The sequence below is a fragment of the Prunus dulcis genome, chromosome 4 (assembly GCF_902201215.1).
Source record: "Prunus dulcis chromosome 4, ALMONDv2, whole genome shotgun sequence".
Taxonomy (NCBI): Eukaryota; Viridiplantae; Streptophyta; class Magnoliopsida; order Rosales; family Rosaceae; genus Prunus; species Prunus dulcis.
In genome coordinates, this window is record NC_047653.1 from 21,047,893 (window position 1) to 21,063,549 (window position 15,657).

At 36.0% G+C, this 15,657-nt stretch overlaps 1 protein-coding gene across 1 annotated transcript; it reads right to left on the minus strand.

Moving 5' to 3' along the window:
* Nucleotides 1-1,461: 1,461 nt before the first annotated feature.
* LOC117626618 (hydroxymethylglutaryl-CoA lyase, mitochondrial) lies at nt 1,462-8,738 on the minus strand. The gene is made up of 9 exons (XM_034358391.1): nt 8,229-8,738; nt 6,957-7,149; nt 6,266-6,461; nt 5,907-6,086; nt 5,047-5,127; nt 4,810-4,973; nt 3,652-3,788; nt 2,920-3,035; nt 1,462-2,000 (listed from the first exon to the last, which is right to left on the minus strand). Exons 2-9 carry the CDS (start codon nt 7,121-7,123, stop codon nt 1,752-1,754), a joined length of 1,290 nt encoding a protein of 429 aa, XP_034214282.1. The 5' UTR covers nt 7,124-7,149; nt 8,229-8,738; the 3' UTR covers nt 1,462-1,751.
* Between the last annotated feature and the right edge of the window lie 6,919 nt (nt 8,739-15,657).

Sequence of the window (15,657 nt, forward strand, 5' to 3'; positions counted from 1 at the left end):
TGTCAAACGGTAACCAATTCCAAATCTGAGCATACTGTCTTAGAACGATAAGGGGAACATTTTAGGATGTAGTGGGCCGCCACACAGTGGCCCACGAGCCGCCACCCTCGGCGGGCAGAGTTTGGGTGTTTTGAAAAAATTTCAGTGACGGAAATTTCTCAAAACACCCTACAATACTTATACCAACACGTTCAGACTACCAAGGGGAGCATTTTTGGTTCTTGGACCACAGCCTGAAAGTGGCCGGAGCTAGCCGAATCAAAGCCGAAACCGTAAGATTTTGGCTGGAACTTCCTGACCTCAAAACGGTGGCGACAACCACCAATAGAGTCGCGTAACCTAGGGGAAAGCAAGAAGGAGGAGAGAGCTACTTGTTCCAAGTGGTGGCGTGGCTCGAGGTGGCCGGAAACGTCACTAGCAATGGTGGCAGTTTCTACCGAGTTTTCCAGTTGACGCCATCGCCAAACGCCGGGTTTACGATCGGAGAAATGGGGTGGGCTGGGGGGGAGAGAGAGAGAGAGAGAGAGAGAGAGAGAGAGAGAGAGAGGAAGATTTTGAAAGTGGTCTCATGCGATTTGGTGGTCTGACGATGACAAAATAGCCGTCTGAACGACCGGTGTTGCAAAGAGGAGAGAGAAACTGTCGGGAGAGAGAGAGAGAGAGAGAGAGAGAGAGAGAGAGACGGGTATTTAGGGTTTTTGAAAAATTTTGAAATTACCCATACGTCCTTTCAGTTTTCTGACCTTTATGAACTCGTCACAACTTGGATTTGAGCGTGCCGCCTGTCTACGAACTCGTATATATATATATATATATATACAGTCCCTTCTATTGAGGGACACACGTCTCCTACAAATTTTTTTTTCAGCAATCCAAAACATTTATTTTTAAGTCTACATTCATAGATCATCCTTACAAAAATTAGACAAATCGAAAACGTTTTCGACATCCAATTGTATCCTACAAAATCGATGAATACGGTGTTTCAAGAAAGTACAAATATTTCAATAACTCAATTGGGTGGTCAAATGATATCGAATTCAAGTAATTTTTTTGTAGAGATGATCTTTGAATGATTATCTAAAAGTAGACGGTTTGGATTAATAAAATACAATGTATGGTGGGCCCCACCCTTGTAGGGCCCACTCCATATTGTATTTCACTAATCCAAACGGTCTATTTTTCTAGATTTTCATTCAAAGATCATCTATACAAGAAATTACTTGAATCCGTTATCATTGACCACTCTTGAATTATTAAAATTTTAATACTTTCTTGAAGCACCGTGTTCATTGATTTTGTAGGACACAAGTATATGTCAGAACAGTTTCCAATTTGTCTAATTTTTTGCAAGGATGATCTATGAATGTAAACTTAAAAAATAGATGGTTGGGATTGTTGAAAAAAAATATCGTAGGATCCCCCTCATTTTATTTGAGAAATCTCTCCATAAAAAGAGACTGTATATATATAAATATATATCATTTTTTAAGCAGAAAAAAGATTACAAGGAAGATTTTGTATCTATTATTTTCTAACAGAAGAAATCCTCCGCACGTTTTTAAACTTTATACAACCAAAGATGGAAACTTCATATTGAACACAATATGATGTGCCTTTGAAAAATTAATTATTGTATCCAAGACTTAAAAGTGTTTATTCCTACTGTGGCGCAGCGTGAAGATCATGGGCATTCCATGTAAGAACAAAGCACCCTTCTTTCCTCTTGAATAACTCCTGAAATAGCTATCTTATATCTTAGAGGCATCGGCTGTAACTCGGCTCAAAGCTACGGCAGTCTTTGAACCAGAGGGGCGGCCCAAATGCTTGCTGATGAAGTCCCCAGCGATCAAGAGTTTCGCCAAATCCACATTGGTTTTGACACCAAGTCCGTTAAGCATGTATACAACATCTTCAGTGGCAACGTTACCTGAAGCTCCCTTAGCATACGGACACCCACCCAAACCCGCAATAGAGGAATCCACTATGCTAATCCCCATCTGTTCAAAAGAAAATATTAGGGTTTACACGTTTATTGTAACACATCTACCTTGTTCCTGATTGAAAAATGAAGGAAAAAAAAAACAATAGGCCTTGGAAAGTCCTTGGTGAAAACCCTTTTCATTTTTTGCTTTCTTGTTATGAAATATCACAATTACTTCAAAACACCTAATCTATTCCTTAAAACTAAACAAGGAAACAAGTCCCAATGGAGGGAAAAGTAAGGTAAAACAGGAGTAAGATTGCAACTAATGTTCTAAAGAATTACAAACAAAAAAGAAACATGATCACTGATTTGTATTTTTTAGGTAAATTTTAGGAGTATTTGGTATTACTTTTGCACGCAAATAAATGCGTACAACATTAATTGTATGAGGTGTTCTTTAAACTTAATGTACAGCAAATTTTAGCTTGACCATTGCTCATGTTAGGGTAATATTAGTGATTATTCAAAGGAGGGTGTCTACTGTTTGTCTATATCTCCACTGGTGTAATGATGCACAAAGAGAGGTTTAGGATACCAATAAAAAAAATTTCTCCATTAATCAATTTCTTTACAGCTTTGCCACGAGATGTGGGGAAGTTAATTTTTTGTGGGTGCATTTCAGGCATTCCTCTTTTCATTGAGAAAGCATTGCACACAAGGGGAACGAAAGGGAAAAGTTTTGTGGAATTGTAGTGTATGCTATTAGTTGTCCTTTGGGTGGTGTTGGAAAGAAACAAAATTAATTTTGAAAACGGTTGATGTGGACTGGTAGCTAGGCTGCTTAATTGGATGAAAGTGTCTTCAGTAGACAAATTATTCATTGTGGTCTACTTGTGCATACTAATTATATTCAAAACATTGTTCTGTTTCTTACGAAAAGATAAAATAAAAATGCGACTTGAACCAATTTTGACATGTTAAAGATGGCTTACTTGAAGAGATACAAGAATGTTTGAAAGAGATTGCCCATAGGTGTCATGGAAGTGAACAGCAAGCTTCTCAACAGGAACAACAGCGATCACAGCTTCAAGCATGGGGACAACCGTCCCTGTGTCGAAGGAAGGTAAAAAACATATAATAAGTACAAGGCCATTTGGGGTATGACAGAAAAAAAAAAAAATATATATATATATATATATATATATATATATATATATATATATACTAACAATGATTATCTGGGCATATGAAACTTCATATTTTGGTTGAAAGGAAAAATGTCACTCCATAAATGAACACCCATCTTTAGAGGCCTTGGAGAGTAATGACCTTTATTTGAAGTCAACACGTATTTCTGTCTCATCCTATAATTTTTTTTATCAGCTTTCCTAATGTAGGATAGGGATTCACTCCAGGGACTTCACACCAGAATTCCCATAGCAGGAAGGCAAACAAGAAAACTTTGATTCATCAACTAACTCCCATTGAATTACATGGGAAGTATTTATAAAGACCTACATCTAATAGGAATAGGGAAGTAAACCTATTCCTAACAGAAGTAACCATAAAGACCCAAACACAGGAAAACTTGATTCATCAACTAACTCCTATTGATTTAGATGGGAAGTATTCATAAAGACTTAAACCTAATAGAAACAGGGAAGTAATATGTTTTGTAGGACAAAAGTAATTTGTTAATCAAAGTACAAAGTTCAAAATGTTACCAGGTGTACCAACCCCAATTGTGTCACCAAGAGAAATTTCAAAGCAGCCCATGTTGTAAAGTTCTTTTGCTACATATGCCACTCTTGATGGAGGAATTGCTCCCTCCACTGGACATCCAATGGCACATGAGACATACCTATCAACGTTAAAAACAACACGTTAATTCGTAAAAGAACCAGCGCACAGAAAATAAAATAAATGTTCCTTCCTTTATGTCTTCAAAGAAGTATTAAAGTAAGATCACCACCAAAAGGATAATGATGCATACAAACATAGAAGCAAGAGGTTGAACGGTACTTTTGTCTAACTCATAGAGAGTTCATAATCCAAATTCCAGTGAAAGTTTAGTTCTGCCACTTTGAGTTGAACCTCAAGGAAGTATTGGGTGCAGAAAGCATCAAGATCTCAAATTGCCTAATCCTATTTGGGAAGGCATGTGCCTTGGCAATAAGATCTAAACATCTGATCCTTCTCCTTCATGTTATGTTGAACCTCTTACATGAGAACTTGACTCCTAACATAATGAAAAGAGAAAAAAAGAACCCTACTAAAATCAAGTCCTTGAGAGTGTTCCATGGCCTTGTCATATCATGGCCCGCACTATTATCTCCCATATTTGTATTTTTTTTGCTAAATACATTTTCTGTAAGTAACAAGATAGCACGAGGGGTTGGAAACCAAAGAGAGACGTAAGGATGAGAATATGAATCAGCTAGTGCAACGGAAAGCTTGAGCTTTCATTTGTGATCCTCAAAGTGTTCAGCCACAATGCATCAGAACATGTGCCAAGAAACAAACGATAGCAGATGTTTGTGGCCTATCATTTCCTTTTTAAAATTTCATTGTAAAGGAAACATGCCCTGGCAGAGGGAATACAGAGATCATGTAGGAAAATGCTTGCATAGGGTAGCTGGAACTAATATAATATTATACAGAAATAGCCTACAAGGCAAAGAAAAATAGCGAAAGAAGAGACAGAGGCAGCTGAGAAAGTTTTTCACGTAAATCCTACATTAATATTGCCAAACCATCTTTTTCATTTTTTTAACCCATCTGTTGATTTGGAAGGCCAAGCTAGCTCTCATGTTTCGGTTACTTAATAAAGTTTCTGTTTCTTATCACAGACACAGAGAGAGAGAGAAAGAGAGAGAGCATACCCTCGAACAGGAATTGAAAGCTCTTTTGCCGCACGAGTAACAGCACGATAACGAACAAGACTTTCTTCAATGCTACAATTGATGTTCGACTTTGAAAATGATTCAGAAGCTGATGCAAATACTGCTATGTCCTTAGCACCAGCTGCAATAGCTGCTTCAAAGCCCTATAAAAGTTGATCAGATATGTCAGAGAAATCACATGACGAAAGTCTGGTAGTACTACTAGAGATCACTTACTTTTAAATTGGGTGTCAGCACAGGCAATCTAGCACCCTCCAAATTGTGAACTACTTCCATTACATCCTTTGCATCTGCTAGCTGTATATAGAAAGGAAAATGGAACAGAAGTGAGACAAGTTATACTCAAACAGCGTTCCCAAAGAGAAATCCACATATCTATTGATGAGGATCGTAGTCAAAACAAGCAAACGCTATACATGTATTGTCTTCAAAGTGAAGCTGTTTAATTGAGATCTGCTTTACCTATGTACCATTATTTCCTAACAAGATATTAGCAATATTGATCACAGGATGAACTTTTTAGCAGGAAGAGAAGTTAATGTTTATAACTTTAGTGACTTTAAAGTGGGACTGCAAATATCATTTCTTGCAGATATTACATGGCATGTGATGTCTTGATAATAGTTTTGATACTAAAGGTGCAAAATTTCTTTTTTATGATGAGTTTTTAAAATGCAATTGACTACAATTTCCAGAATAGGGTAATAATGACAACTTTTTCAAAGATCTCTTAAAAATTAAAACTAGGGGATGTTTGTATACTTTATCAAAATAGGAAAGTTTCTTGAATTCACTGAACCTCAGAGGAGATCTGTATTTCAAATCAAATATTCTTAAAAGAATATATGATATTTGACGTCTCTCGTTATTATATCATAAATTAATGCTTACGTTGCCAAAATCTGACTCATAGAAAGGCATCTAATTAAACTTCATGGGATTTACAGGTTAAACTGAGAACCCTCAAAACTTAACTAAGAAGATACTTATCAGTTAACTATTCCCATAAAAATTACACTTTCCAAGAGAAATTTGAAGTTACCAATTCAATTAAATAACTAGTAAAGGCAAATTACCTGAGGAACCCATTTGGGTGATACAAAACTTGTAGCCTCAACAACAGACAACCCACAAGATACCAGTCTATGAATCAATTCAATCTTTACAGATGCAGATACAATATTCTTTTCATTTTGAAGTCCATCCCTTGGACCAACTTCTACTATCTTTACAAACTTTGGTATACCTTTCAAAATCTGTTTCATTCAAACAAAAGAAAATTAATATGCAACCCAAGTGTCAAAATGTATATATAATTTACAAGAAGAGAAAAGGGAAACTTTATCTGTTAAACAACAGATATCACGACATCCTAATGCAATAAGTTAAAACAGAAGGCAAAGATATTATCATCCTATTTAAGTTATTGAAGCACCTTATTTGTTATATCTTTGTCGTTGCACTTGGACTCATATTGATCTGACAAATACCATGAATCACAAATATTTCCAAATACCCTGTGATTCCTGCCTAAGCTCAAGGTCCTTTGATTGAAGGAGTCACCACGGGAAATGTCTCTTGTATGTCTTTTCCATGGAAAGGCCTCTCTTGTATATTCTTCATAATCTTCGCTGAAAATTAACATAAGTTTTTATGGTTACATTATCAATTAAACATTATTATAGTTTAGAGTAGCTAAACTATGTAAGAATATGTTCTGCACAGGTCATTCTGTGAAAGCAAGAGACAATTAGGAACTGAGAAGAAGATGAATAAATCAATTCGATCTTCAACTAAATGGTAAGGGAAAAAACCAGGATCTTGTCATTATCCTTCAGACAATGTCCAACTATGTGGTCTGACCCGAGCACATGCTTACACACATGCCTGCATGGGCATACTGATGTAGGATAAAAATCTCTTACTAAAAAATAAATCCTAATCCAAACAGGAATAAGAAAACAAACCAAACCAAATAAATTAGGAAACTGACAACAAAAAAGGAAATCTGGTCCAGAATTTGAATGCTATGACAGAATTTGATTGTTTTGTGCACACGAAAGCAAATGAATGGATAACGTACATTTTGAGTGTTTCCCAAACAAAATAGATCACAAACTACTTACTTGCAGCTATTGGATGTGCTACAACTTCTTCCTTCAATCCAACAGTTCCCCATCGCCGCATCATCTGCTCTAGACCTGCAAGCACTAGATGAGAATCTTTGAACCCGATCAATAGTACTCATGCTAGGCAACTTGTCAAAACCAAGTGGCTCCTCCAAGCTCGACATCGTGGAAGTAGATGGAAAAGGCCCAACTGAAATTACCACAAAACAGAAGTAAATGCTCTGCTGCATACAAACGTACTTTTCTAGCATGAGACCAACAATACACCCATGAATAAATTCATCATCCTAACAGATGGCAAATGGCTGTCAAAATAAATGTTAAATATTTGAAGAAAACAACAAAAATTCAATGCTCCACCATATTTTCTAAGAACTAGAATATCATGTCTGGTAAGTGAAGAAAACAGCAAAAAACATGAAAATGATCAATGGCCATTCATTTCAGTTTAGGTTTGTTAAATCATACAATTTAACATGGTACCACTATTCTCACATAATTAGCTCAAATGAGGATTAATTTAAGTTACCAATCACAAGTCATGTTACGTCTCAACAAGGACAAGAAAACTTATGACTTAGATCTGTCAAACGGTAAATTGCAATTCGAGATCAACCAAGTTTATCTCAAATTTCATAGTTTTGCCTTTCACTGTATCCTTTCATATTATGGCACTTCCTAGAAACATCCTAATTCAGAAAAACTCATCATATAGTCATGTTTTTTCTTGGCTATTAACAACGCCTTACTGCAGATCACTCTTGTAATTTCTTCCTCTCATTTTCTGTAACTCATCAATCGTCGAAACTTCAGATACTCTATAGCATTATAATTCATTAATTTATACTCTTCAGTCAATGAACAACGGGCCAAGGCAAATGAAATCAGATAGTAAGAAGAGCACCCTTATGGCCATTGTTCAGTTGGTAAATGCAATGCAAACAACCGTAGTGTACCAACTGAATTACACTGACTCCACCCAAACTACCTATCGATATTTTCCTACCTTTCCTCGGCAACCAAATAATCATCAGCCAACAAACACAAAAACAAAAGCTTAATTTCAGCTACAACTTGTATGCAAAGCAGAAACCAAAGCATTAAAAGTCCAAAACCAAAAGAAGTAACCAAAATTAAGCATCATTAATCACTGTCAAAACTTATATGTCGAAACAGTAAATGAAATTAAAACAAAGACCCTCTGTTTGGTTGGCAGGAAATTATATTCAGATAGATATTCAAACTTGTGGGAAGGAGAGGCAAACAGACCTGAATTCGTTGAGAGAGGAAAGCGAGAATTAGGGTTTCTGAGAATGGGAACAGAAACCCTAGGATTTGGGAATAATCTAGGCGCTATAGTTTGCAGCAAGAGAGGCAAATTCTGTTGGTGGTTAGATGGAAAGTATGATAAGAAGAGAAGGTGCCGAAACGTGACGAAGTTGTTTAAGGCAGAAGGCTTGTTAGATGAATTAGATAGGTTGGTGGACGACGTTAAATTCTAAAATTCAATTTTTCTTTAAGATCACGCCTGTCCTCTGTTTTTTCTTTTTTATTTTTTTTCTTTTTTGTATTTAACGTTTTTATTTTGGTTCTCAATTTTCCTTCTTGTTATTCGAGAGGCACGCATGAAATTGAATACTTCTCTGTCGTCTCATCTCTGTGTGTGTGTGAAGGAGAAGGGCAGAGAGAGAGAGAGGTGGGGGGGGAAGGGGTGGTAGGTAGTTTTCAGCTGGAAGTTGGTCACATTATTTTAGAATTGTTTATTGCGTGGCCTTCAACGAAGGAGAAATCCTTGTATGGTACCATTTTCTGCATACTGACAAACCGTCGCAAAAAGGTTTGGAGGTTTACGTGATTATCAACTTTAATTATTTATATTTTTTTTCTTCCCTTGAAACGAATGGACCGGGTTGGTCTGAGCATGACACGAGTACGATCTGATTACATATGACATATTCCATATTTTTGGTATGTTTAAAGTCTATTCATTAAATTATAATTATTTTATAGTAAAATAATATATAATTTTATTATAATTTTTTTTAATGCAAAATATAAAATTACAAAGCAAAACCTCTTGGACAAGCAGATCCAAAGAAGTTGAAAAATAAAGCATTTGAAGAAGGCAACAGCAACCCAGGCTTCCACAATCTAGAAGTAGAAAGCTTGTGATCCATGCGCGGAAGCGAGTCTGCCGTGAAGTTAGCTTCCTTAAAGATGTGATGAAATTGCAGAGGCTCACAAAATGAACTCAAGTGCCAAATGTCTTGGATTAGAAGAGAGACACACCATGGGGCTATAGCATGCTTTTTAACACAGTCAGGCCCTGTTTGGTAGGCTAGACTGGATTGGACTAGTTGGGATATGACTGAATTTTAAGCAGTTTTTTGGTGCAATAAATACTAAGTTGAGATTGATCAATTGGGTGTCTCTTCCGTGGCCAGTTGACACAACCGATTTCCCGCCGGAACAGAACTTTGTCTCAATGATCAATTAGACCCTTAATTCAAATCATTCTTTCCAAAAAAAATCCCCAAATCTTGGTAAAATTTCATAACTTGCCATTGAATCCCAATCTAGGAAATGAAAATTGCCTCTTAGAGATGGTGATCCACCAAAAGAGCTCTTCCTTGTCTTCCACCAAAACGGTGTCATAATCAAAAACAAAGGGGTGGCTGAGAAGCATCTCAACCGTGCTTTCTCGGGTCCTTCGCAAAACACTTCTCCATAAAATCTTTTCCACTCACCATCTCCTCAACCAAACACCCAAGAGCCCAAACAAGCAAGAATTGCAAGGCTCCCTCATAAGATCTTAAGAACAAGGCCTCCTTTATATCAGATCTCAAGCTTTGCCAAACTGACTGGAAGATGCAAAGATATGGCAAAGGGGAAGGGAGAGAGAGAGAGAGAGAGAGAGAGAGAGAGAGAGAGGAGAAGAGAGATGAGAATAGAAGGCAGCAAAAAAACCCAGAGCAAGTTCTCGCAAATCAAAGAATGTGGAGGTGTGGTTGGCTTCGAAACCCATGTCCAGCGATGGGTTCTAGAGCCGGTGTTATTATGGACTAGTGTCCAATAACTACATCCAGTCCATGATGCATTTGAAGCCCCACCAAACCCTGGCCAGTACCCATGTCCATTTTAAATGAAATAATCCTATCTAGTCCATCCCACCAAACAGGGCCACAATGATTAACTTGAATCTCCTTCTATGATGATTGTTTTCCATACAGTTCCATACATTCATGGCAAAGGGGCACCTGTGAAACAGTGTGAAACGAGTGATCAATAGTTTTTAGGCAGTTTTAACACAATGGGCACTCCGGGTTTATTTGTGGTTGGAACCTATGGTGTCGACTTCAAACCTGCAATCTCTTCGTTATCAACAGCCAAGCAAAGATCGTTAATTTGTTTTCTCTATTTCTTTTCTCTATTAAATTTAATATTTTCTTTCTAAATAAAATAATGATTTTATTTTCCAAGTTTCAAGTTTCAGTTTTTGAAACCAAACAATAATCTAGCCATTTTTTATTTAAATGTACTTCAAATAAAGTTATTGACATCTTTTTTCAACAAATAATAAATCTTGTTAGTACATAATTGTAAAAAAGATTGAAATGAAGTTGTTGAAAAAAAAAAATTGCAATACATAAGTCAAGTGTGGCATGAGCCCATATCGACTCGTTTAGTGGCACGTCATGAGCCTAGCCCAGCCCCATATGGGCCAAAGCAGCGGGCTCGGGCCAGATTTTATGTTTTTCATAAGTAAAAGGGGGACGGTACAGCTTGTTTATCAAATGAGCTTATTTTAAATTGATCGAGCCGGTCCGACACTGCCAGTTTGACGCTTCTTTTAACCCCACACATCAAGTATATCCATATTGTTCAAGTCTGAAAATTTTATTAGTTTATTGACGTGAAACACATATGCATATCAGTCCTAATATCCAATAAACGTGAAGTAAATTCATTTGATTAATCATGTATAATTTTTCTTAGGCCTTGAGATTCGGAAGGCCATTGAACCCTATATATAATGAACACAAAGGTTTTTTAAGAAAATATGTCCAGTCTAGTGGTATGGTTCTTGTGTAATTGGTCATATGTTCAATGCTTGTTTTGGACCACACGAGGCCTATATTGAAATTCAAAGTGCAACAAATTCAGGAGTCATCTTTATGTAAATACATATATAATACACGTAAAAAAAAATCCTTTAAGATAGAGGGTTTTGTACAGTAACACCACTTGCACAATGTCAAGATCATTTTTAATATAATATTAGAAAAGAAAAAGTCATTAAACTTGGAAAGTTCTATTACAAAGAGACTAATTATGTTTTCTTCATAGCTAAATGTTAAAAAAGCCAATGAAATGGTCAACAGACGAGAAAAGGGGATTTCTCCAGATGATAGGCAGCTGAAAAAGTCGTTGACAATAGCCGAAATGGACAAACAGGGAATTTGGCCATTAGGTACTGTTTGTTGTGGTTTTAATTTATCACTCTAGAAGCTTTGAGTTTTGCAAGTTGCCGCGTCAATTCTTCATTTGGTAAGTGGTCAGGTCGGCATTCAAGTCTCTTATATTCGGGAGAGCGAATGGAATAAGAAGCGCCAAGAAAGAGAGAGACAATGAACGGACCAGAATAATAAAAAAATTAAAGGACATCAACCAAATGATGACACGTTTATGAACAGCATGAGGCTCACCATAACTCAAGAAAAAGGAAAGAAATTGACGAAAATTCAATATTCAAATATATTTTATATTATGACTTGATATTATAATATCATGACTTTAACAAGTTATTTAAAAAATTATTAATTTATCTATAAATTATATAAATATATTTTTTTATAATAATAACATTTTTTTTAAAAGTGAGTTTGCAGTGCAGCCGCCCCCTTTGGGGTTGAGCGGCTTCCCCATCTTCTATCTCTCTCCTTTCCTAGTTTTTTTCTTCTCTCTTTTTCTCCCTAGATTCGTTTAGATTTTGGGTCCTTTTGTCTAGATCTATCTGCATATGTTTGTTTGTATGTTTTCTGTTGTAGGTCCTTGGTGACTTTTTTTGTTCTTGGATGTGTCTTGCTGTCGCTGGGATGGTTGCTGTGTGGCATTGTCAATCTAGCTTTTTTCTTTGGTTTTCGTTGTGTTTTTGTATCAAGTACTGCAATCCACCGTAGATACCATGATTTTGTTGCAGCTTTTGGTCCACTCACATGGATTTTACTCCAATTCAGTGTTTGGAGTTGGAAAAGTGATTGTTGCCAGTTTGTGTGGGATCGGGTTTTGCCTGTGCAAAATAAGAGGTTTAGCCATGTTATTAGTTATGAACAACGAATACCCGCGCGGTACAATATATATAGTGTCGCCCACCTAAGGACCTAAAAATGAGATCCTGTAAGAATCAAATTTATCTTAACTACACGATTATATGAAATTAAATCTAACACCTTAAAACATTTCACAACTTAAAATACGACAATAAAACTGTCTTTTTGCTGCGCATACTTTTCGCTCTATAGATTAGTATCTCCTCAATTTCATTTCGTTAATTTCTCGGGAAATAACGGTTAATGCCACCATTTTTTTAATTTTAACTGGAAAAACCACATTTCCCCATAAATTTTACAAATATCACCTACAAATATATACTTATTACCCTGAACCCACTTATCGCCCAGATAACACTTTTGGTCAATTTTTGGTTTCTCTCTTCGCTCTCTCTCTCTCTCAACTCTATCTCATAGTTCAAGAACAACCTACAAAACCCACAGCTTTGCTGTCAAAACCCAGTTCTTCCTCTTCCTCTCTGTTTTCTTCTCTACCCAAATCTAAACCCCAAGTTCATCTCTTTTCGAATCCCTTCTGCAACCTAAACAAACCCAAACAAAACCATCTTTTCTGAATATGACAGCATGTCTTGACATTAGGTGGCCATTGTTTGAGCATTTTGGTCCAATTTTGGAGGGTTTTGAAGTCAAGGTTTACATCCCCTCTTCAAGAACAGCTTCTCCAGAAAATGAATTGTTGGGAATATGTAAGTTTTGATGTTAAATTGAATTTGATTACTGAAATTGGAATTGTGATTGATTTCGCCTGTATTTTGTGTAGAAAGTGAAGTATTGGGATTGATTTTGTTTGTCTAAAACAACAAATGTGTTTGTTCTTTGTCGATTGATTCTTGCATTTGGTATTGGGATTTTCTATGAACTTGTTATGATTATATCATAGTGAGGTAGCATTGTCGATTTGCTATTGCAATTGTATTGTGATTTTGTTGCAGTTGTATTGTAGTGATATTGCTTTTGTATTGCTGTGATATTGCTTTTGTATTGCTATGGTATTGCTGTTATATTGATTTTTTTTGGTGTTTTATTGATATGTTACTGTAATTTAATAGGAATATATGTTGATATCATTTTTCTTTATCTGCTTGTGATTTGAGTAGGAGTTGAGATTATTCTTGGCTGAAGTATTATTTACGATCTCTCTCTTTCTCTCTCTCTCAGCTCTTTGTATTTTTCTCAACATTTATGTGTTAATTTAATGTCTGGCATTGTTTTGGAACCATAATCATTGTCAATCTCATTGTTTCTTTAAAAGATTGCTGTGAAATTGTTACTTCATTTTCTTCTTTCCTTTGTTTTAAGATATTTTTGTTTGGAGAAAAAGAACTATGTTTTTGTAATCTAAAAGACTAGGTATCTATGTCCCACATCTTGGGACTAATTGAATGTTCTTGTTGATATTGAAAGGAAGCTGGCATCTTTGGTTGAAAAAATGAAGGTGTTACTGCTGAAGTAATTTCTACTTGATTTCAATTTGCCTATAAAACTTGTTGACTGGTGCTCAACAAGTTGGGTTTTTGTAGATTGAATTGGCTTATAATTTAGGTTCATTTTTTGCATGTGAGTGTTTTAATGGATTGGATCTTCTACCTGTATGTTTGTCAAATCTCAATCATGTTTCTGAGATGAGTTGTGCAGTAGTGTTGGTTGAAAATTAATATGTTATTTATTCATTGAAGCATATTGTTTCCCGATGGTGAGTACTTGACCAAATTATAATTTGCTGCAGTTTTGTCTTGACAATTTATGTTTCTCTCTCTTTTTCTTTTCAAATTGCACAAGGAAAAAGCCGCACCCAACTCGTTTCCTTGTGAAGAACAAATTTGAGGTTAACAATTACACAATGTGTTTTAGCTGGTTTGTGCAGACACTGATGTGCAAGTCATACACTGGCATTGGAGACCATTTTGTGCATAATGTAATGTGTAGACAAGGAGTTCTTTGAGATGCCTTTTGAAGACAAAAGCAAAGCTTCTATTATGAAAATGCTAAGCAAACTTGCAGCAAACCGTACACAACATTGATTATGCTTGTTATTATTAGGCCCCAAGAATTAGTAAGGACATCTAAGACATTATGTATTCTTCTTGTGGAGCCGTATGTTTCTAATATTTGTGTAATGTGCTTGATACTGTTTTTGAGGTCATTATTATAATGATATGAAATTTTCATGCATGATTATTATTTTTTATGTACTATTTCTTATCTGTAGCAACTGAATATTGTAATAGTTCAACAATTAGAACATTATATAATATGGGAAAGAGAGTACAAAGACATCCATAAGGTACTTGTTTATTGCCATTTTGTTGCTTTTTTTTTTTTAATTTATTGCTTTCGCATTGGTTGTCAATTGCCACTTTATTGCTTGTTTATTGCTTTCATATTGCTTTTGTATTGCATGTCTATTGCCACTTCATAATCTACATGACATTATAATGGAGTGGAAGAACTATGGATATTGTCAAAATTAACCGTTCTTACATTGTCGTCTTGTATGTTTCAAGACTGTCGTATACGTGACTGCCGTACCTTGCTCAAGATCCCAAAGTTTTCAAGTAAATTGAACTAAATTTCATTTAATGGTATCAAAATAATTACATGGTCTCGTATACAATAATATTCAATACATGTTTTTTATTACACATGACTGTCGACCTTAAAGACCCAACCGCAACCCTCCAAATCTCCGGCCGCATTCTGCAAGACCCAGGAGCTCCACGCCCGACCTCATCTCGCAAGCCCAAGCTCCACTCTGCCGGAAAGCTTCCACTCCCCGCCCACCTCCTCGTGAGATCCTAGAACTCTGAATCCGGCCAAACAGCTTCATCAACTTGGTTGCCTTCGAGTGCAGCCCGGCCATCATGCTTCTTTAATTCGGCCATCTTTGAGCTTCCAATCACGGCCCGGCCATAAAGACTCTAGCCACACTCGAACTTAATTCGACCCCTTGTATTTTCATAAGGTGGCCCGGTTGGGTGAATTCTCACCACCCCCAAACAAATATAAGATACAGTTTATACCAATATTGATACCACAATAAGTCAATGTATACTTTATAATAAAATCTCATAAAATCGTGTTTGATTATTTAAGATATAAGGAATGTAAACCGCCAAAAATATCATTGAAAACATTAGTATTTCGAAAGTCTATTTTTCATACTTAGTAAGATTTTGATAGAAAACAAATTTTCAAGTATGATATGTAGTACTTGAGGTTGGCACAACTAAATATATGCATATCTCAACTAGCATGGCACTAACACTTATCACTTGCACTTTACAACCTTAGGTACTAAAATAATGTTAGCATTATATTAGCCTTACATAACTCTTAAACAATAATAT